Source organism: Podarcis liolepis, assembly GCF_965112155.1.
Source record: "Podarcis liolepis genome assembly, chromosome: 3".
In the NCBI taxonomy this organism is placed as follows: domain Eukaryota; kingdom Metazoa; phylum Chordata; class Lepidosauria; order Squamata; family Lacertidae; genus Podarcis; species Podarcis liolepis.
The window spans coordinates 40,867,876-40,891,222 of NC_139557.1; the positions used below are offsets into that span (position 1 = coordinate 40,867,876).

Consider the following 23,347-nt stretch of genomic DNA (forward strand, 5'->3'; position numbering starts at 1 on the left):
TCAACTGAACACATTCTGCAAAAATTGTGTGTAGATGCAGAACTTAGTTTCCTTTCCGTCTTGCCAGAACTTAATTTCCTTTTCCTTTTGCCTTAGTATGTGTATTTGGTGCCGGTGCTCAGCGCTAAAGTATTATAAGAACATTTGTAACCAGCTTAATATTAAGGAAAACATTCTTTTAAGTGATGTGAAAAACTCAGTATATAAAAACAATAACATAAAGCAATTAACCCCAACATCACTATAATAATAATATTTTTTAAAAAATTTAAATACTTTTATTATTTATACCCTACCCATCTGGCTGGGTTGCCATTATCTATAACGGCAGATAAAATTCAAGTCAGAACGACCAAATGCAGGATCCAGCTTCAATAACTAAATTTAGTGGTCAGGGAAAACTTGGACAAAGAACTAGGTCTTTAAAAGACACATAAAATAAACAATGGAAGAAGCATTCCCATATAGCAGGAGGAAGAATATTCCAAAGGGCAGGGGCAAAAGCAGAAAAAGTTCGTTTCCGTGTCACTGCCAAATGACAGTCCATAGGGCATAGTTTGGCCAATGTGGGCTCCTCTTGCTCATGTGAAGTGAAAATAGATGAAAGTGCCTCTGAGCAGGTGAAGAGTGCAATTCCCTCATCTCCAAATAATTTCAGCACACGTCGGGGATTAGCAGATGAGGGCATCTTGTTCCAAGGGTACTTTTCCAGCTCCATTGCCTCTTTTTTAAAAATAGAAATCGAGCATTTATATGAGCACACTTTTGTGTTTGCTTTGTTAATCTTTTCATTAAACCGGCAAGGAAGTAAGTCACCGGTAACTATAGGTTTGTATGTGTGCGCAAATCCTAATTTGCTGCTTCTAAATGTAGTCCTCATTGTGAGCTCGCCAGAAAAGTGCGAAGTCATTTAACAAGCAGTATTCCTAATCACATGGGTGTCTGGGTGATGCAACCTCTTTCCTGTAAGCTGCTCTCTAAAGGCCACTGTCACACCTGCAAGACAACGCCTACGAAACATGCCACTATTGTAAGCAAGCTCGTGCATTTACTGCGCTAATGATTATGTTGCTAATGCTAGTGTTAGCCCAGGAAGCTGTGTTGACTTATCTGTGTTATGGCATATCCCAAAATGTTTAGGGGTAACTCTCGTTTTCCTACTCATATTGAAATATTGCCCCTAAACTTAGATTCACAAAATGTTTAGGGGTATGCGTAGCCCTGTGTCCCCCCAGAAAAAAAGCATTTAGAACACATGACTTCCTGTAAAGAATTCTTGGAACTGGAGTTTACCCATTGCATAGCTACAATTCCCAGCATGGAATTCTCTGGGGGAAGTCATGTGCTTTAGATGTTTGGTGTGTATGCAGCCATACTCTAGTCTACGCTTAACTTTTACCATGGGGTAAAGTTCCCTGCCCTCCCCAGTGCCAAGGTTTAAAATGGAATTCTGTCCTCTGCCTGTTACTGACATAAATTGGAGACAGGCAAACTTGCTGCATGATGGGCTGCAAGTCATGTGGTGACTTTCGCTTCATAATGTAGTTAGTGAAGAGCAACACTTTCCGTAAGAATGTGGTGAAGCGAACACTTAAAACTGGGTCACAGGCTGGGCTGCTGAAGAGATGAAGCTCTTTATAGTTGGAAGTTGTTGGAGTGACAGTGTCTTGAGATGGCTGGTTGACCAGTCATCTACCATATGAGATCTGAATATGCATAGCAGAATTTTCTGTATGTGATCATTCCATTACTTAAAGCCAAGAGCTTTTTATTTTTTACTCGGTGCAGCTTGAAACCTGAGCAGCAACTAATAGAGACCCATTTGAATCCTTCGTGCCTCTTCCTCCATTCTGTGTTAGGGATCTGAATACCGTATTTTTCGTCCTATAAGGCGCACCGGCCCATAGGACGCACCTCATTTTTTTGGGGGGAAAATGAATTAAAAAAAATTATTCCCCCCCCCCCAGCCCTGGCTGCCGCCCCAAGCCTTGCGCTCACCTGCCCGAAGCAGGGGAAGCCCTCCGGAGGGCTCCCCGTGCTTCGGGGCGACAGGCTGCCGCCCCAAGTCTCGCGCACCTGCCGGGACCTCCTGCTGGGCGCGCGAGGCTTGCAGACACTCGCCCAAAGCAAGGGGAGCCCTCCGAAGGGCTCTTCGGGCGACAGGCTGCCGCCCCAAGCCTCGCGCACCCAGTGGGACCTCCTGCCGGGCGCGCGAGGCTTGCAGACACTCGCCCGAAGCAGGGGGAGCCCTCCGGAGGGCTCCCCGTGCTTCGGGCAACAGGCTGCCGCCCCAAGCCTCGCGCACCCGGTGGGACCTCCTGCCGGGCGCGCAAGGCTTGCGGACACTCACGGGGGCTGCAGGCTGCTGCCCGCAAGCCTTGTGAGCCCGCGGGTACTCCCACCGGGCTTGCAAGGCTTGCGGATAGCTTCCTGAAGCCTGGAGAGCGAGAGGGGTCGGTGCGCACCAACCCCTCTCGCTCTCCAGGCTTCAGTGAAAGCCTGCATTCGCCCCATAGGACGCACCCAGATTTCCCCTTCATTTTTGGAGGGGAAAAAGTGCGTCCTATGGGGTGAAAAATACGGTAGATGCAGACTGTGATGGGCAAGTTCCGGAGAACTTGAAAGCTTGCACCCTATGGTGACATTTTAGCCAGCCTAACAAAGGTATTCCGGTAATGTGGATTTTGGAACTTCTGTTATAGGCCAGAGTGTCTGTGTTTACTTTTTGCGTTACCATTTATTGTCTACCAGGTCAAGTCTATACCTGTTTGGGAGGAAACTATATGCTGCCACTGGGGCTGTTATTGGTACACTTCTATTATTCAAAGTCTTTGTGTCTGATTAGGCTTTGAGACTCGCAGATTTCTTCATGAATGCCCAACCCATGGGCTTCAATGAGCTTTATCCTGGTTTCTCAAATAGGTGAGGAACTGCCTGACATAATCCGAAAGTTATTATGTGAAGAGACTTTTCTGGGATCAGTCCTTCCTTCCATGTATTCAATATTTTAACAGGTGACCTTTGGTAAAAATAGTGATATGGTTGGTGAGATTTGTAGATGGCATCACACTGGAAGGTATTTTTAATTAATAGCAGGAGTGGCAAGCTTATGTAGGTTAAGATGGAGTAACAGAAAGATAGTGAAATCTTGTGGAAGAGTGTATATTGTGATGGATTTAGGGACTAATGATAACCTTTGCTTTTTGGTTAGATCTGCTACCTGGGAACTCAAGGCTATCTGATAACTACTCATGTGCTACAGTGGCAAAAAGAAAAAAAGGCAAATGTAGCATACTGGATGCAGTAGAGCATTAAAAAAATGTTCAGATGGCAAAGGCTGCAATTTGCTGAGATTTATGTGCAGGAATGAATCCTCTTGATGTCATGAAATTACTGCTTGTAGCGTCACCAAACGGATGTGCAAGCAAGCGCCAATTTCCAATGGGAATGCATTGCTATGATTTCACTCTTGGAAAGATTTGTAACCTCTTCCTGTTCATTATACAAAAATTCTTTTAGCTGTGGGAAGATAAATAGAAAGAAGAGGGTATGAGTTGTACAGTCATACCTCGGGTTGAATGTGTTTTGGGATAAGCGCGTTCGAGTTGCGCTCAGTGGAAGCACGTTACTTCCGGGTTTTGCCGCTTGCGCATGCACAGACGCTCAAAATGACGTCATGCGCAGAAGCAGTGAAAAGCGACGTGTGCGTGCGCAGACGTGCCATCGCTGGTTACGTTTGCTTCTAGATGCGAACGGGGCTCCGGAACGGATCCCGTTCGCATCTAGAGGTACCACTGTACTGTCACTCGGGCGATAGCCGATGTGATGCCCTGCAGATGTTTTTGAACTCTAGCTCCCATCAGTCCAAGCCAACATGGTGAATGGACGGAATTATGGAATGCAGTGTTTATATGACCCAAGGTAAGTTTGTGCATGTGCCGTAGATCAGTTGATTCCCAAGCACAAATTTCTACATGGTTGCAGCCCATGGGATCTATAAAGGATTTTTACAATTTACTCTTTTATGCCATAGTATACTTTCTTCAGCAGTGTTTTATTCTGGATTGTTTTATTTGATGTTTTAAAATAGATCATAAACCACTTTGAGATTCCCCCCCCCCAAATATACAAAGCAGTATAGAAATGAAAATAAAAATAAAATTTCAGCTTAATTTAAAACGATGCTGCTGATCAAATAGCCTTTCAGCTCCCATTATATCCCCCACTCTCCTCTCCATTTGATAGACCAAGTCAGTGGCATTAGATAAATAATGTAGTGCTCTTTTAATAAATGTTTGATATTCGAGCTAGAAATTGCAGCCACAACAGAAATCACTTACTACTTGCAGTAGGATTGCTCAAGTCTTAGGATAATCCAAGACACCCTACTAAAAACAGAAACAATAACGTAAGTAATGAAACTGTGCATGGCTAAATAATATATGAAGGGTCAATATTTGATTGAATATGCCAGTACAAAGACAGTGTAAGATACAATGAGAGAATGCACGGAAGTAAATAATCACATATTGTTTTCAGGGCTTCTACCCACCCACGCCCTGACAGTTCATCAGCATCAAATCTATAACTGCCTCTTATTTGTGCTAGCTCTGGATATAATAGACATAGGATTCAGTTCTGGACTGGGGTCCACTCCTTCCGAAAGAACAGGTGTATAGTTTGGTGGTGTTCCTAGGTCCATTTCAGTCATTGAAAGCTCAGGTGTCCTCTGGTGAGGAGCACCTATTATCAGCCAACTATGCCCTTTCCTGGCTAGGGATAGCTTAGTCATTGTAATCTTAAAATTGGACTACTGTAATGCACTCCATGTGGGGCTTGCCTTTAGGATTGGTCTGGAAGCTGCAGCCAGGGTGTTGAGCGAAACACCTGATATGCTCTCACCTGTGCCAGGGCAACGACATTGGCTGCCAATCAGCTGCAAGCCACGTTAAAGCCCTGAACAACTTAGGATCAGGTTGCCTGAAAGACCAACGACCCCTTGTGTAGACCTGCAAGTTCACTTCGATCATCTGGGGAACAGGCATGTTCTGCTGTTTCCCCTGTTTTGAGGAATGTCCTTCCCCCATGATATGTGAAACAGTTGCTTCAGACATATTGTAAAGACTTACTTTTTTGCCCAGATTTCCTGTCACCCATAAAATTGGACCCTGATTTATGTGTATGAAACTCCCAAATCTGTTTTATTTGCTTTTCTGTGCTTTCGTATTGTTTTATTGATTTTGGCTATATTTCTGTTTTAATGGATATTTTATTTATATTGTGCAAAGTGTACACCGCTTAGAGGTTTTAAAGATCTTAAGTTGTTTAGAAACATTTTTAAATAAAACCAAAACCAAACCATAATGCCTTTATCTGAGTTGCAGGCTATTTTCCAGCCCAAGACATCTAAGAGATGTTATCCTGTTTTGACAGCATAAGTGTTTGAAGCAGTGAAAAGGTATACTTTTCATATAATATGCAATTACATGTGGAATTCATTCTCAAAGGATAATGCTATACAGTACACTATTCTTAATTAACAGGCTCAAAGAAATTTGACTGGTTCAGCCAGGTTTTAGATAGCTGCCTGTTTGTTGGCTGTTTCTCACTGAGTTGCTGATCAGAGGGCACATGTGCAAGGCCATTTTCAGTGATTCAGATATTTACACGTATTGGAATTATCAAGGTATAAAATGGGGATGGAGAACATGTGACTTTCCTGATGTTGTTAGACTACCATCAGCTCTGACCATTGGCCATGTTGGCTGTGGCTGAAGGGCATGGGAACATCTGGAGGGCAGATGCTTGCATAGAATCGCATCTAGAACGATCAGTAGTGAAATACGTCCAAAATAATAGTGTTTGCCGGAAGTTATGACTAACTAATCAAAATTGAAATACGCTTATGATAGATGTATATTTGTACCACAGTATTGTGGCACATGCTTAATACTGAATTATGTTTGATATTTGTTTTATAAATAAATTTATAAAGTTAATCATAGGTTACCATTAGGGACACACCCCATACAAGGTATCATAAAACTACAATACAGTTCAAAACAAAATTAGACATATTAATTGACAGCAGTGCAGTTTTTTTTTAAAAAAGTCCCTTAATTAATTTATTAAAAACAAAAACAAATTAAGGAAACAGTATGGGTTCCAGTAGTTGAAAAATTCTATATCGTAAAAGATAGGGTTACCATATTTCAAAATGTGAAAATCCGGACACAAAAGTTCTTGAGCTTTGCTTTTTTTTTTTAAACCCACCTCCAAAAATGAAGTTTTTTACCTATTTTTAGGGGACTCTCAAAAAACAACAACAACACACATCACAAAACCACACTTCCATATGCCTGCTTTTCAGACATTCCACCTGGACGCCATTTTCAACGGACAAATCTCAGCTGTGTCAGGGAAATTCCAGATGTATAGCAGCCCTGTAAAAGAGCTCTGTAAACTCATAAAATAAAGGCTTATGACTCTAACTGTGTGTAAAGGCACAGTTTGAGGTGCGAACAAAAATATCCTCACATTAGGTTGAATTGATAGTAAATAAGAAACCATTGCAAACACCCTGGTTTAATTTCAGTAGTGTATAATAGCTCAATTGTTGGACACAAATGTGGCATCAGGGAAAGAAATAGTCTGTTTTGTCAATGGAAAAAAGGAGTCTCTTGAGTAAACAAATGAATTCAAGATCTGAAGTTCCTACTTTGTGGAACTGGAGTTTAAGAAGTGGCTACTTCCTCAGACAACTGACTGACCTTTTATTGTAGGCCTGGTGGTTAAGAGATTATACATTTTAATTTCAGGGTAGCTTGCTTGTGCAGCCTACTTGAACATCTGGAGAAATGGCAGTGTGTGCCCTGGTAACAATGTTCCTTTGGTTTTCGTGGTTGTCCAAAATGAATGTTGTTCTCCAAGTACTGTATGCTAAAAATAAATCAGGGGCTAGTGAAAGTCATGGCCTCTTTAGATCCAGTACACTTTCAATATTCTAAAGAGCCATTACCATTCATAGCATTGGATTTTTAGTGTGTGCAAAATTTAGGAGCCAGTTGACTCTCATAGGCACCTAGTTAGTGGTAAAAATTTGCTTCTTGACCTCTGTCGTAACCTTGGAACTACTGTGGCTACTGGATGCTTGGAGGCTGGATAAAAAGTGGAGCCCAAAGTTAAGAATGAATTGAATATATTTCAACCTACATAAAATGTGGCTTATATCTGATTTGTACAGTTCTAAATAAAGAAATAAATATGGCCACCGGCCAGGTCTGACTGAATACAGATGTTGTTCAAAAGGATTTGCTCTATGTTGCTCAGCACACATGACCAGGATAATCGGGTGTTGTGAACTGCTTGGAATGTAGCTGAAGGCTTCCAAGTTAACATAAACTGGACTTGACTTCACAGTATAGAGCCACAAACTTTCATTTTCTGGACAAAAGTGCTCATGTTTAATACTTAAGGTTCTGCAAGCTTTAGTTTTGCTGGCAAAAGCTGAAGTCTTTCTTCTGTCCTTGCGATTAATAAGGCCAATTACGGATTGAAAGCATATGCAGGCATCTCTTTTTTGGGGGGTTTTTTGTGGTCTGGAAGCAGGGATTCTATACATTCCAAATTATTTTCCCCTTGAGTTGGGGGAAATGCCCACACAGAAATCCAGAGCTGTTTTGAACTTTACATAATGCAGAATGAGATGGTAGAGTGCCAAATTGTGTATGCAGAGATTCATTTTGTGTGTGTTTGTGTGTGTTACTGCTCTCCTATTTTTTAAAAACAACAACTGTGCATGTAGTATGTTAGCAGGGAGAGGACTGTTCTAAGCTTCCACCCCCAATCTATGGGTTATATGCTGAGTACTTCTTTCTGATTGGGCAAACATTTAAAAATAATCATGCACAACCCATCAGCATTCTGAAATAAGGCAGAATTCCACTACTGCAACCATATCGCCTCATTCTGTGGCTTGGGTCTGGCACCTGTGGCCCTCCAGATGTTGTTGGAGTCCAACTCCTATCAGCCTCAGCAATCATGTCTAATGATCAGGGATGGTGGAGGTGGTAGCTCAGCAACATCTGGAGGGCCACATGTTCCACATTTAGATGATTTGAATGACCTACGACGAGGCTTGTGTGCTCTGCTTTCCTTTACCCCAGTTCATACATAAAGGTAATTGGTTTAATCAAAAGTGGAAGCAGGAGCTTTGGCTCTTCTCCTGTCCACATGGGCAAAAGAGGAGAGGGGAAGACCGCATGTGAGCCCCTGACGTTGCACCTTCTTCTCAGTCATCTCTAAGCCACCATCTGAACTGGAGCAAGAGAATGTGTAGAATGGCTTTTGGATTCCAAATTTATAGACAAATTTATAGACTGGAGATCACAGTTCTTGAATGCTCTTCCCAGAGGCTGTGGTAGTTACCACTTGATGCAGCTCTATGGTTCCTTTGATGCAGCGGCCATGTTCAAACCATGGTAACATTTGGGCACCTGTTTCTCCCAGTTCTGCCTATATTCCTGTTCACCTCAGCCCAGTAGGACCAGCCCAATCCCATTCTAATGCCTGAGATGAAGAAAATGCATATGGTAGCACCCTTGTCCTCTGTGGTAAAAACCAGAATGCAAAATTCAATTAAATGAGGGGAGGTATCTTGTCAGTAATATACTGTCTAACGTGCGTTGCTTGAGGCAGCTGCCTCACAGGAGAATGCTTTTGCTATTTGACAGGATTTCTTTCCTCTAGAAGCAAATACAACCTTATTTCCTTTCCATCTCTGCTGTTGAGGGACTGCTGTCGACTGTCGCCGCTCTTGTGGGAATGTCTCTGATCAAGCTGAGTTTGACTCTTCTCACCTCAGTATGATTTCAATGCGTGTTACACGTAGGAGTGAAAAATCTGCTTGTTTGACAGGCCTTTTTAAAGGAAGGATACGTGAGCCCTTCCTGTCCAATGTAGCTCACACCATTATTGCCTAGCGATAATGTCTACATTTGTGCACTGCTGCAGGTTAATAAAAAATAAAAGGAAGGAAACTACTTTGAGGTAATCGAGGTGCTTTTATGACTGATGACTGGCACTTTGTGGCAGAATATTTTCTAACTGATTTATTGTGTCACAACGTTTCTTCGCACACAATAATCTTACAATAGGGTTTTGTTTTTGAGTGACACAGAAGTTGCCACAGCTGGGAATCAGAAGAATGAAACAACCATTGAGGGTGGGGGAGAGGGGCGAGATCCAAAAATCGTTTAAATACAGTGTAGTTAAAAGGCTGTGGCACATTTACATGAAGGCATGGGCAGCGTCAGTCATGTAATCCAAAAGTTGGGATTGGCCACTCAGTCCATGTATTCTCCATTTGGGAGTCTGTCAACACCCTGTTCAGAATTCTCTGCCTTTATGTGAATATGTACATTTATGGGTGCTTTTTCTGGGGGGATGCAGGGGGTATACATACCTCTAAACATTTTGTGAATCTTTGTACTTTCGTCCATTTACTGTATTTATTTTCCCCAATTCGAATTATAAAATGGTGATTTTCTTTGGGTCAAAATGAGAGTACCCCTAAACATTACCTGCCCTTTCCCATAAAGTCCCTGGGCAATAAAATGCACTTACAAATCAAATGAACATTTACAGCCGTAAAGCCATAAAGATGTAGAAGCAGTTAAAAACAGGTCCACATATAAATCAATTTGAAACAATTCCATATACAACAATTACAAACATTTGAAAACAATGCTATATATGAAAACAGTTGTATGTGTGCTTAGTATACATATATGTAATATGATCTCTCTCTCCTGCATCAAGCGAGGCGCCAGGTTAGATTGCATACAAGGTGTCCCCTCTTTTTTATTATTCTAATTTAATACCCAAAATTTAAATGCACATTTTAAGTAAATAAATTAGTTGCTTCCATAGCAATACAAAAAAGTCTTTTTCTTTTGAAATTTGTCAAAACAAAACAGTTTGAGGATTGCCAGGATAGAAGTTCATTGCAAACTCCTTGAATTTAAGGTCATGTTTCTGTACAAGAGCTGTGTGCGCAATAGAATGTTGAGACATTCTCTCCCCCCCCCCCATGTTACAGCTGCTCCTTTGAAACCTCAGTAAGAGTCTCCCAAGAGGCAACTGGGAAGCGCACAATTCTCGGTGTGTGTGGTGAATGCTGTTTATTTCCTTTTTCTGTCGGTTTTACTTTTGGAAAATTCTCTTGTGAAATCCCAATTTGCCTTTTAGATTTGGAGGAACAAATCAAAGACGTGAAGCACTTCAGAAACAACCTGAATGCCTCTTGAGGCAACCTTGCCCATCTACATTGCGGTGTTTCCTTATAACTTGTATACATTTTTTCATTCTGAAGAATGGAGCGCTCTCTCTCTCTCTCTCTCTCGATGAGAGTCGCTGAACTTACCAATAAAACCTCGGCTTTGCAAATTTGACATACAGAATGAGAAACATCAAACACCGGAATAGGTCCACCAATATTCACTTGCTGTGTTACATAAATTTCAGCAGCGTTTGTGAAGGGGAAGTTCTAAGTAGACGGAACTTTTTTTATTACCATCATAGAAATATGTTTTGGATCAGCATACTAAATAGTTTAGATGCATAAATATGATACCTGTTTTTCTGTAGATAGATGCATAGGATCTCTTGGCCTGAGTCCTTATGTAGATCTGAAATAATAAATCAGTAACATATTGCATAAAGGGACAAGAAAAAAAGGTTGCTTGTTAAGCAGAGATTTGGGTGTATTTAATTACCAATGGAAGCTTACTGCAGGACGCTTTGTATTTAATAGTGTGGATGTGAGTTGACAAATCGCTTACCAAGAGTATTAGATTAATTTTAAGCTGTGTAATCTTGATCCAAAATGGATATGATATGGTGCAATGCAATGCTATACATAGTTAGAAATTTATAGAACCATGCTTAAATAAAAGAGATCCATTTTATGTAGCAACTGCCTCTTTCAGTTGCTTCGTTCAAGAGACAAACTGAAGTATTGCTATTGGACCAGAAGCCCACTCTTTGTATTCATCATGACTTTTTCTACTACAGTTAGGGATTTCATTCTCAACCTTTTGCACCTTAATAACTCCTGCCTAATGTATTGGGTTTTTAATATAATATTCACACTTTCTATCTGTCTTCCATCTGTCTTATTGTGGAATTAGTGTTGTGGTTGTTATCCTCCTATCTCCAGTTCCTGAGAAGAGAACTGAGAAAGTTGTGGGTGTAATGCCCACATGTGTTGAAAGTCAAGTAAACAGGAACTAAAAAACAAAACAAAACCCCAAGCACTGGAACATTTAAAAGACATAGGATCTACACTGCTAAATGGAACAAAGTTTAGTCTTTGAAGTGTGAGAACAATCCATAGCCTTTCCTCAGAAAATATTACTTAAAGCAGCACGGCTCTCTCATTGAGGGGACTGATCAAATTCATACCTCCTTAGTTTTAGCAACTCTACAGCATCAGGGATTTGGAGTCCAGTCATCATTCAAGCTCCAATAAATGCAAAAATATTTGTTAAATATTTCTCAGCTCAGTTGTATCCCTTTATTTTGTGTGTTTGGCGAACTGGGGAACTGAAATCAGCACATGCTGCTTGAGTTAGTATAACTTTTCCTAAGAAGTGGCTGAGCTAGACCTTTTCCTTCTCCAAATATTTGGAATATACCTGCAGTGTTAAACTTGTAAGGAGAATCTTACCGGATGGTTGATTGATTTACCTTCATTTTCCCCCCTTCTCTCTCTAGAAAATAGCTCCTCAAAATGGAGGACGGGAAGCCTGTCTGGGCTCCGCACGCGACTGATGGGTTTCAGATGGGATTAATTGTGGATATTGGCCCTGATACCTTAACTATTGAACCTCTAAATCAAAAAGGCAAGGTAAGTATCTCCAAAAAGGTGATTACAAACCTTTCAAGAAATTGTTTTAGCTGAAGAGAAGGCGTATGCAATGAGGGTGAGGCTGTTTGTCAAGTAATTAGAATATTGATCATACCTGCAGCTTGGTTCCTGTGACACATGATTTGGGGCGCCAGACTGCCTTTGAAGCTCCACTCAGTGGCTTGATCTGTGTTATGGCCTGCTGTTGGGGGGGGGAAAAAGTATTCCAAAGTACACAGTTCGGTTAAGGCCTCTGAAAGCGGAAGTAGGAAATGTGTACTATGTCATATGGGGACTTGTAAATACACTGCTTTCTTTTCTGCATTTCCTACTCTGATCCAAGTTCTCTGCCTTATCATGTACCTAGTTTTAAACTGGAAGTTGTTGTGGTTGGGTGAGTTGGTCAAGATCCAGATTTTTTCAGGTGATTGATCATTCCTCAGGAAAACCTACCTTATTGGCCCATATATAAGCCACACCCAAATATAAGCTGCTCCATTCCTTGCTGCTCCTGGCTGCATACTGGGCGGGGGGAGCCATGTTGTGTTGCCGGCGGCCTTTCCCCTTCCTTGCTCTCTCCCTTCCTGGCCTTGGGGGAGAAGACAGGGGACTACGTGTGGGGCGGGTGCCACGCTCCTGCCTCGCTCCTGCCGCTGTTTGCCCCACGCTCCTGGCTGCATACCGTAATGTCGTGAATATAAGCTGCACTTTAACTTTTCACGGTCGGAATTTGGGGAAGAAGTGAGGCTTATTCAGGCCAATATGGTATACAGTGGTACCTCAGGTTACATACGCTTCAGGTTACAGACTCTGCTAACCCAGAAATAGTGCTTCAGGTTAAGAACTTCGCTTCAGGATGAGAACAGAATTCGTGCACCAGCGGCGTGGCAGCAGCAGGAGGCCCCATTAGCTAAAGTGGTGCTTCAGGTTAAGAACAGTTTCAGGTTAAGAACAGACCTCTGGAATGAATTTAGTACTTAACCTGAGGTACCACTGTATTTCTGTCTTTTATGAGATATAACAAGCAGCCACGAAGTGTTACTATAATGCACCTTTGGGCAACTTAATCTTGAATGTATTCTTGTTGTCAATCTTATGTCCCACCCAAGTGAAAGACCTATATTTTCTGGAAGAGCAGTACTTTATAGTGTCAGGATCTCTTCCAGCTCTACAATTCTATGAATCTATGTAGCTCTCTAGCTGAGGGAACCTAAAATGTAGGTGAGCTGTCTTAAATTATCCATTATAAAATCATTGTGGATACTTCTTTGAGAAAATTGAGATTAATCGCTGCTGTATGAGCAATTGTTGGTATTTTTCAGCATGTTTAAGCACCATTCATGGGAGACAATAATACTTGAGAGTCTGCTGGATTGTGAGGCAGCGGCTGTAAGAGGCTCATTGAGAAATGTCATAGCAATGATTTCCATGTGTCTGTTTAAGGTTCAGCACCTCTTCAGAGGCAAAGTGGATGTAGGCCACAGAAAACCTCTGTTATCGCTGTCACTTAAATTGATACGGTAACTTTGTTCAATGTTAAAGCTAAGATGGATCTGTTAACAAGACTTAAGCTGTCACGATGTATTTAATTTTAGTTTGTAAGAGATACTTGTTCGGTGAAATTGTTACTCATATGGCTAATTGTCTCTGTAAGAATACTTGGCAAATGTCGTGTTTCATACCTATTTATTTACAGAATATATCTGGGATCTGGAGCTACTTTATTTCTGGATAGATTACAGGCTGAACTAGACTGATGTAAATCTGTAATAGACACTGAAAACCGTGGTCATGCTTCTGCTCACTCCTCTCCCATAATGGATTGGGTCCAGACCAACTACTAATGGTGGTTGTAATATTAGCAGTATTAGTAGTAATATAAATTATTGCTAGTTTATTTGCAGACCTCCTTTTATCTGAAGACTGCAGAGCAGTGTGCATCATAATATAAAACCAGACAACGGAACTACAGTATACATTAAAATGTCCTTAAATTTAACATTAAAATTAAGTGACCTCAGAAGACACTGTCAAGGATTCATAAGAGCCCTAATACCTCAACTTCCTCCAAAAGCCCAAGTAAATAAATGCAACTTTAAAAGTTTCTTAAAAGACAATATGGAGAGATCCAGTTGTACGACCAATGGGAAGGAGCTCCATAAGTGAGGTATCACTATGGAGTGGTGGTGACAGCAGCAGAGCCTCTTGGGTGGGGCACACTGGCAAAGGCACTCTAGCAAAGTATTTGTGTCCTGCACCATACATAGGCTTAATTGAAACCAGTGGATCAAGTTAGCCATGTTTTAAGTCCGATTGATTACATTAGGACCAAAGTTTACTAACTAAGTTTGAATCTGACTCAATGCCTGGTGCAGCTTACTTCATATTGTGACACCACAATATGGATTTCCCTCACCTTCCATCGTTTGTTGGTGGTGCAAAACGTGGGAAGTTGTGACATTGTAACACAAGGCAAATTGTACTAGATGTTACTTGGGGAAGCTAGATAGTTAGCTGCCATTTTCAGCTGCAGTCATACAACTAGAAGTATCTTGGGCCTTCCAAAAGTTGCCGAACTACAACTCCCATCAGCTCTGTCCATTGACCACACTTGCTGGGGCAGATGATAGCTGTAATTTTGCAACATCTGGAGGGCCAGAGGTTAAAATAATGTCTAGAGTTCCCTGAAGTTAGTAATGCTGTTAATAAATATGGTTATTATTTTGAAAAGGTTGCTATTTTGTAGCAGTTTTTTTAAAAAGCAACTGTTCCTGTTGCGTGACCCACAAAGAATCCATGAGGCACAGGTAAACAATGTACAGAAAATCAATAGGTTGTAGGTTTATTTATTTTTACCCTTTGTATATCTAAATTTGGAATGTAAGACTGCAAAACAAATAATAACACATTGAGGGTTGGTGGAAATTCTAGTTGTAGGTCAAGAGGTGAAGCCACAGGCTTCCTTCTGCCAGGGAAGCTAGGTATATCGCCTAAGGAAGAAGTCCGGTGAGAAGGAAGTTGGTGGGTTTTCCTCAGGCATAATCAGTGCTTTATTCTAAGTAAATGTTTAGGGGGTACTCTCATTTTGACTCAAGAAAATGTTGAGGGTGTTGTAAATATGTCCAATTTCTTTCTCAGTAAATGCAGGCTTCCAGAAGGTGTTGCCATGAGACATGGGCTTGTCCACATTTGAGCCTTATTTAGCTGTTAATACACTTTTTCCTCACTTGAATTAGACCAGAGCAGTCCAGACTAAGAACCATTTTGTGTCTGTGAGTTCATGTAGGACCGTGAGTTCACTAGGTCTCCTGAGGCAAGCCATTCTCTTTGTCTTAGTCCTGCTTCTGCAGGTAAATAATACTAATCCACCTTATGGGGTTATTGTAAGGATCTCTGCAAGATAATGTAAGTGAAGCAGCTTGAAAATATGGAAATGCTATATAAATGTCACGTGGTATTTTGATATTACATTAAATTAAACTTCATTTTTCTCCATGAAAATTAATGTGATTAACATGTTGGCTGAATCCCGACCAGCATTGCAGATAAGGGGTATGTTTTTTGAAATCAAGAGATCTCTGATAATGGGATGGAATTGGACATTCCTTCATAGCTTAAACCCCATTTATTTTAATGGGACTTGGTCATAGCTAAATTTTACTGAATTGTGCTGAAAGTCAACTTGTGAAGCCTTGTGAAACATTTTTATTTGGATATCACTTTTTAAGTGGATGACAGTGATGCCCTTTATTTATAATTTATTTTAATTCTAATGTCTTTTTAAGAATCATTTTTCAAAGAATCTCAGATGTGAGGTGTCTGAAAACCATTTTCAGTAAAGCTGAGAGGGGCAGCTGATACACAGAAGTAAAAACACATGCTCAAGCGCTGCAAATATACATGTGTAATCTAGGAAATGTGTTTAAAAAGTATGCTAAGGGATCTAGTATATTATGACTGTCTATATGTCTTACTTAGCATGAGCTCTTTATCCCCCTCTGCCGTCTGCTTTCTTCTCGACAAAACTGATCCTCTTTTGATCTCAGCAGAACCATATGTTTATTTTAATGTCTGCATTGACGTGTAATTGCTTGTTTAAAATAAATTGGTTGCATTTCAACCAATTGCAAGTTTGCACAGAATGTCACCCACATAAACTTCCCACCTCTCTTCTCTTTGATGGAATGTGTACAATTTGCACAAAGGGAAGAGGACACTAGTCCTTCTTGTAGCAGCTTCTAGCACCCATGGGGTGCCATGCTGAGGTCCTTGTGGGAGGGCTTCCAGAGGTGTTGTGGGCTTGCTCTAGAGAAGGGCAGTTTCAAAAACCTTGTGTATGAGTAGAAGGGTTTGGGGTCTACCAAGTGTTACTATTAGCAGTTCTGTTGTTGTCAGGTGGGTAACCCGCAGTGGACAAAATATTTGATATAGTGGTGCATGTTTGCAGTTTGTTTTAACTGGAATGTTTCTGAAGGCTGGATTACATTTAAAGTCTTTATTAACCCAACCTGCAACATCACAAATTGGATAGTCAAGTGTAGATGTAGGCAAAATATAACAGTTTTGCTGCTCAATTAAGTGAAACATCTAGGATGTTTGAAATCAAAGAAAGATACCTTGGTTTGCCTAACTTGGGGAGGACAAGGGCAAGTCATCTCCAACATCCTTGCAGATGCACCTGGCTCAGCTGAGGCTTCCAAAGACTCTTCAGATGAAGCCCCAGTAGAGAGCTTTACAATAATCCAATCTAGATGGGACTAAGCCATGTACTGCCGTATGTTTGCCATACTTCCTAGGTTGGAACTCATGACCATTAACACAAATGCAGTAGCCTCAATCTGTAGTGTTCCCCGATTTATTTTATTGCATTTCTGATATTTGAATGGTATAGGCATTTTGGGAAAATCTGTGTGTCAGAAAAACGGACTGGGTATGTCTGAACCTCCCCTCTCCCCCCTGCTGCTCAGTTTTTAAATAAAGTGCTTTCATGTAAATTGTTTCTTCATATATCTTCTCAATTGATAGCTGAAGCCAACTTTACCTTCTTTTTCAATTACAGACCTTTCATGCTGCTATCAACCAAGTCTTTCCTGCAGAAGAAGACAGTAAGAAGGATGTGGAAGATAATTGTAAGTGAAAGTTGTAAAACCTGGCTTGCCTAGCCAGATGTACTTATTTCCCCATTCAGATCTTTAATTTTTGCAAAGTTAACCCATATGCTATATTTATCCGAAGACAGGATGCATATTGCCCTGTGATCCAGACTCTGCTTGAAAGAGTGATTTGGGTCTTGAGCCCCAAACCTAGTTTGAATCACTCTGGCTCAGAACCAGGCTTTGCCACTGGTGGGAGCATCCTTGACATGGAATTCTACCAAAGCCACACTCCCACCAATAGAAGGGAGGAAGGCTACTTTTGATAGCTTCCTCTTCTTCTTGCAGCCCCTCCAGAACAGCATGGAAGGTGATCCTTAGGGCTGCAAGGGGGTGCAGGGGACAGAGAGGGAAATGGCAAAAGACCCCTCTCTCCCACCTCTTGCCAGCAGGATCTCTCTACTGGATCAACACTGCAGGCAGAAGCAGCCTTTGTTTTTGTGGAGGTTGGAATTTGGATTCAGCCTTCTGCACATAGAAAGTGTGGTGCGTGGGGATACTGCATGTGCAAATCCATGAACTCTGTTCACCCTGGTTTGCTTTTCAGAGAGGGAACACATTTTTGTGATGTATAGCTCACTGAATCCGAAAGATAACAAATGGAATAAAGCAACACAGACCTTGATCTGAACTGCAGCTGTGTTGCCCTTGACTGGCTTGTTTAGATGTTAGATAGTATGGGGAAAGAATGAAAGCTATCCCAGTATATCCCTGGAGAACAAATGGGCAGCTAACATTTTATTTTGAACTGCTCCTTTCCGCCTATGACTGAAGAAAGTCTGCTGAAAGACTTATTACTAGCTTTTTGTGCAAGAGCACAAAATGTGGGTTTAGGGTGGTTTCCTAGCAGAGTGCTGTTGCTGCTTCCTGGCTCTCGTTGTACTCATCATGGCCTGTACTACAGCCATTCAAAAAGTAAGGTTCATTCCTGTAGGTATGTTTCCATTTTTTAAAATAATATTTTTAAAATTAGTTTTACATAAAGATTATACAAACAAAAAAGAAACAGAAAAAGAACAAGGTTCTCTCGAACCTTCAGACCTCCCTCCATCCCTCCATGAGTTCAATTTCTAACCCCCCTGCATCTTTTACTGTAATCTATCTATTATATATCTATCATATGAAAAGTTCAAGTTACTTTACAAGTGTCATTGTATTCCTGCCAATGATTTCAAATGTTTACAGTGGTCTCTCAAATATATTGAAAAGTTAATCCAGTCTTTCACAAATTGGTTTTCCTGATTTCTTATCTTTCCCATCAGTCTTGCCATTTCAGCTGATATGCTGTTTCGTAGGTGTGTTTCCAAGAGAGGAACATAAATTTTTTGTCCTCCCAAGGGCTCACTATGTATGTTTAGGTACCATTTTAAACATATTATGCCTGTGTGTATATAATAATAATTGTATTTATTTTGTATTAAATAAATAAACAAGTTTATTTCTATATTTATATTTTATTAAATAAAAAAGTTTATTTTTATATTTATTTTTATTAAATAAAAAAGTTTATTTTTATATTTATTTTTTATTAAATAAAAACAGCAACAAAAATATACAGCATAACAACAAACAAAACTATTAAACCCCCCCCCCCCCGTTTTAAAGGCCATAGATTGTTTAATTAGCCAAAGCTCTGGGAGAAGAGGGTTGTTTTTGCCTGCTGCCTAAAGCCACCAGGCGAGCTTCTCTGGGGAGAGCATTTGTTTTCTGTGTACTACTTGGAGGTGAAGAAAGGTAATAAAAACTGGAACAAGTGTGTGTGTGCGCTGTGTTATAAAACATCACTGTGCTTTCCTTGTAGGTTCGCTAATGTATTTAAACGAAGCCACACTCCTACACAATGTAAAAGTTCGATACAGTAAAGACAGAATTTATGTAAGTACTGTACTGACTTGTAAAATGTGGAAGTAGAGGTGTTTGTCACAAACAGCGGCTCAAGCCACGTTCCAGAATCCAGGGGAACCTGTGTGTGAAGAGGCAAACCTGCAAAGGTTTCTCTGCCTCAGATGGCCCATGCTTATAACGTATGGCCCCACAGCCCCTTTCTACATGTTTTTCCTCTTTCCCTGAGTTACAACAATATGGCATGTTAATAGCAAAGATGCATTCCCCCCCCTTCCTTTAAAAAACAAAACAAAACAAGCACATGCCACCTCTGACCCTTCCTAGCTCAGTTGGCCACCTTAATCTTTTATGTAGCTATCAGATTGCCTGATTGCATGTAATGAATTCTGACTAAATGACACATAGTCCCCACCATCTGCTCTGGCAAATGACAGCTGTGAAATAGAAGGAAGAAACTTTTGCAAGGGTGCCAGAAACAGATACGCAATTATATCAAATACATTTCCCCTCCTTTCTGCACTCCTGCCCCCTAAATCCTAAGTTACATATTTTGTCTGCATTGGGCTCTTATTATGATTATTGCTATTAATTTCATTGCTTGGTGTATAATTGCACAATTTTGGAAACGGTTCTTAATTGCAGATTATACGTTTAACAAATGCAGCTTTAAAAAACACACACAGTTGTTACATATGCTTTGAATTCAAAATGGTTCTGAATTCAAGTGGCTCTTGAAGCGATGAGATTGACCTTACGGATACACAAGTCCAATCTCAAAGTCACGTTCTCATTTTGAATTTTGTAGTAGATCTCTAGAGGCTTTAGAAATTCCAAATCAATGAAACACCGTTATGGATTTTCTTTTATCTTTTCTTTTGGCAGACATATGTAGCCAACATCCTGATAGCAGTGAACCCGTACTTTGATATACCTAAACTTTACTCATCAGATGCTATTAAAAAGTATCAGGGTAGATCACTTGGGACACTGCCCCCGCATGTCTACGCAATTGGTAAGTAGTATACCATTTTGCCTTTGCTTCCAATCCTGATGCATTTTTTTGTTTGTTTATTTGGCTCATGATATTAGGGTGTTTTCTCACTTGTTTTAAACAGAGAAAAATGGGTAATTGTCTCCAGTCACTAAGGTGTCCTAAGATGGTGCCTGGTATTAGTAATGGATTTTAGGAAGTCTAATTAAACTGAATCTGAATTGAGTCAAGATGGGAGAACTGGTAGGAAGTCCATCTGAACATGGTCAGGGTAGTTTGCTTGTTCTTGTTGGGATTATGATTTCCTTCAAGGATTAGGTCCACTCATGGATACCTGCATAGCATCTGGAGCCAGAAGTGCCTTTCATTAACCTTGTTTGGTGTGCCTGCTTTGTATGGCCTGATAGAAAAATGATCTAGCTGCCGCTTGCTTGCTTATTTATTGATAGAAGCATTTTTATATCCCTGCTTTGTGCAACGTAACGCGGTAGTGTATAGCAGTGTATGCAGTAAAATATAAAACACCATAAAACAGTACAAAATGGTTTAAATGGCTGATCAAAAAAATTAAATAGTTGCCTAGGCCTTTCTGCTTAAAAATATCTTCAAGGCATGCCTGAAACGAAAAAGTGATGGTACCTGCTGAATCTTTGCTGGAAGAGTGTTCCACAGCATGAGACCAATGACGCCAAATGGCAGGCTTGTAGAGGCCAGTTTGGCCTCTGTAACTTGGGAGTCAACTAACAGTATTCCTCTATGATCTTACTGATCAAGCTGGGATATAAGGGCTCAAGCAGTCCTTAAGGTATGTTAAGGTCCTTAGGTAGTTCAGGGCTTTGTATATGAGCCTTGAAAGTGGCATGGTTAATATGACCAGTCAGTGCAGATGTTTTAGCCAAGACGTTGCATGCTGTTGGGACAGTCTAGCTGCTGCATTCTGTACTACCTGGAGCTTCTGAACCATGGCCACAGCCATTCCCACATAGAGTGCATTGCAGCAATCCAGTCTTGAGCTTAACAAATATATGGGGAAGAGTGGTCAGATTATCCCAAGTGGACCCTTAGGTTCTTAGATGCTAAGTAGCACTGGGGACATGACAGAACTGACAGGTGGTTGAAAAACACTCATCTAATGCTACTCTAGACTTGACTGTGCAGATAGGAGTAGGGCCACTGTAATACAGCGCCTCCAATTCCCATCTCACAGTCGATCAAGGAGGATACTGTGGTCAATGGTATCAAAAACCACTGAGAGATTGAGTGGGGAAAACAGGGTCACACACTGTCCCTCTCTCCATAAAGCACTACCAAGGCTGATTCAGTCTCAGAACTAGAACCCAGATTGAAATGAATCCAGATAATCAGTGTCATCCAAGAACAACTGAAGTTGTTCCACCACCTTCCCCCCCATAGGAGTATTGGTAACTGGCTGGGAGTTATTGCAAACCATTGCATCCAGAGTGGGATTTTTATGAGTGGATGCATCACACCCTAGATCCACATGGTCACCCTACTCCAGCTCTCTTAATCTGTTGTCCATACATTGGCTGTCTCCAGGTTACATTAGTGCAATATGTTCTGTGAGCTTGTCCATTAACCAAGATTATAATCTAATGGGCTTCCTCCTTCGGAGGTGAGGTGGGTGCTTTCAGTGGTGTTGCCTCCAAAGCAAAATTTGCTTCTAACACGCTTTTTGTTCATTTTGGTGCCATGTTAAAGACAGGTAGCTTGAGGGCTCTTTCAGCTCCCATTTTATTTTTTACTTTTTTACTTCTGTTCTGTTTGGACCTAGTTCCTTTAATGTGTTTGTTTTCTTAAAACAACAACAACAAATACGAATTTCATATATTTGTCAGCCACTTTATAGATTGCATTGTATAAAAGTGGGAAATAAATGTTGTAAATAAATAAAGTAACATTATTTGTCGGTCTAGCATGATATTGCTTGTTGGTATTGGAAAGAATTCTCAGGCAGTAAATAAGTTCAGGTGAGTACTTCAAAACATTGTGATTTCATTACTTCAGATGATGCTTACACAAGAACATTACATAGTGTTCAAAAGGCTAATGAAAACATTGATCTGTGTTGTTTTATATGAATCCATTTTAATGTCCTCTTAAATGTTTACTTCAGCCGATAAAGCATTTCGTGATATGAAAGTACTCAAGATGAGTCAGTCGATCATTGTGTCTGGAGAGTCCGGAGCTGGCAAGACAGAAAACACTAAATTTGTTTTACGGTTTGTATATATAGTTGAAAACATTACCATTGAATGAAATACTGTGTGCTGGCTGTTTTAATCTCTCTTAAGAAATCTTGAAATTCCTAATGGGTGTAATTCAGATACACAAAACAGCGTGGATGGCAATTCCAAGGTGGTTCCATTATGTACAGGGAGCCCCACCTGCCCCAGAGACTTCCTGGTGACAGGAAGCTTTCAAAATACGCATCGTGATTCTTTCATTGCCCTCATAATGTACTTTTCTTTATTGCCCTTTGTCCAAGGAACTCAGGGATGGTGTGCATGGGTTTAACATCATTTTATATTCCCAATGGCCCTGTGAAATTGCCTAGGCTGAGAATCAGTGATAGACCCAGAGGTCAACTTCAGCTGAGGTGTTCCCATACCAAGACACTAGTTATTTGCCATGCTGTCTCACTGGATAAAAAATATTAGGACAAAAAACAGTTTCTTCAGACACAGAACATACATTCTAGGGTTCCATCCAAACGTTACATGTGTGAACACTGCTTATATAGCAGCATTTTCCCAACCTCTCTACCCTGCCCCCCCCACCAATTGCAGGCCCATAAGGTCACTGAAAACCCTTTCCTAGGCACCACTCCCCTCAGGGAAGTCTTCCTGAATTCCTTATATTTGTCTGTCTGATTTTGCCAATTCCGCTCTTCCACTACATCCCGGTGCCACACCGCAGACTTTCTTCTGGAAAGTTCCACACCTACCAGGAGAGGTAGCTGTAATCTGGAGGTCCCGACTGCACAAAAATTCTTTCACTTGCATAACTTTTGGATGCAGCCCACAACCAGGGTGGAGGGAGGGAAATGGCACTGTCTGCTGTTCCTCAAGTAAAGTAATGCAAAAGTGGTGACATTTATTTAATCCAATTTATATAGCCACCCTTCGATAATTATTCCTGGGGTGGTGATGGTTATATAAATATGAAAACATATATTTGATTACATTTCATTTCTTTCTCTCACACAGGTATTTGACTGAATCCTATGGCAGTGGTCAAGATATTGATGACAGAATTGTAGAAGGTACTTGGTCATGCTTAAATTTCATTTGTATAAATTAACAATAATTAGCTGAGGTGGAAGAAATAGGTATCACACTGCCATTTTGAAATGTGGTGTTGTATAACATCCTTATAACAGGCCATGTATTGGAAAGTATACTAATGAATGTGCCCAGTTATCTTACCAAG

The 23,347-nt window shown here is 40.7% G+C and overlaps 2 protein-coding genes across 9 annotated transcripts in view; one reads left to right on the top strand and one right to left on the bottom strand.

The window, feature by feature from the left end:
- Positions 1–23,347, top strand: part of MYO6 (myosin VI) — a 108,147-nt gene that overhangs the window by 19,025 nt on the left and 65,775 nt on the right. For all 6 annotated transcript variants that reach the window (XR_014524663.1, XR_014524664.1, XM_083497424.1 and 3 more), the window contains exons 2-7: positions 11,776–11,908; positions 16,968–17,037; positions 18,863–18,936; positions 19,789–19,918; positions 22,032–22,137; positions 23,125–23,180. Coding sequence is in view for 4 of the 6 variants with exons in the window: in XM_083497424.1 (XP_083353550.1) it covers positions 11,792–11,908; positions 16,968–17,037; positions 18,863–18,936; positions 19,789–19,918; positions 22,032–22,137; positions 23,125–23,180 (553 nt within the window). In the remaining 2 variants the exon portion in view is untranslated. The remainder of the gene's footprint in view (positions 1–11,775; positions 11,909–16,967; positions 17,038–18,862; positions 18,937–19,788; positions 19,919–22,031; positions 22,138–23,124; positions 23,181–23,347) is intronic.
- On the bottom strand, positions 8,062–12,523 carry LOC310704237 (uncharacterized protein). 3 transcript variants are annotated; one of them, XR_014524666.1, is made up of 4 exons: positions 12,272–12,523; positions 12,024–12,110; positions 10,634–10,688; positions 8,062–8,568 (listed from the first exon to the last, which is right to left on the bottom strand). XR_014524666.1 is itself a non-coding variant. In XM_083497442.1 (4 exons), the coding sequence occupies exons 1-4, from the start codon at positions 12,446–12,448 to the stop codon at positions 8,471–8,473; spliced, it is 327 nt and encodes a 108-aa protein (XP_083353568.1). In that variant the 5' UTR covers positions 12,449–12,523; the 3' UTR covers positions 8,062–8,470. The 3 variants fall into 3 exon arrangements, 2 of the variants coding, with proteins under 2 accessions (XP_083353568.1, XP_083353567.1); XM_083497442.1 differs by having other exon boundaries at positions 12,362–12,523; XM_083497441.1 differs by having other exon boundaries at positions 8,062–8,607; positions 12,362–12,523.

What these genes read in the sequence shown, in the direction of transcription:
- LOC310704237 (XM_083497441.1), bottom strand. Translation starts at nt 12,448, where the DNA reads ATGGCTCCCCCCGCCCAGTATGCAGCCAGGAGCAGCAAGGAATGGAGC. An exon ending in TCACAGGAACCAAGCTGCAG is followed by an intron (nt 10,689 to 12,023) that starts GTATGATCAATA and finishes TTATTATTTCAG; the next exon opens with ATCTACATAAGGACTCAGGC. An exon ending in ATCTATCTACAGAAAAACAG is followed by an intron (nt 8,608 to 10,633) that starts GTATCATATTTA and finishes TTTTTACCACAG; the next exon opens with AGGACAAGGGTGCTACCATA.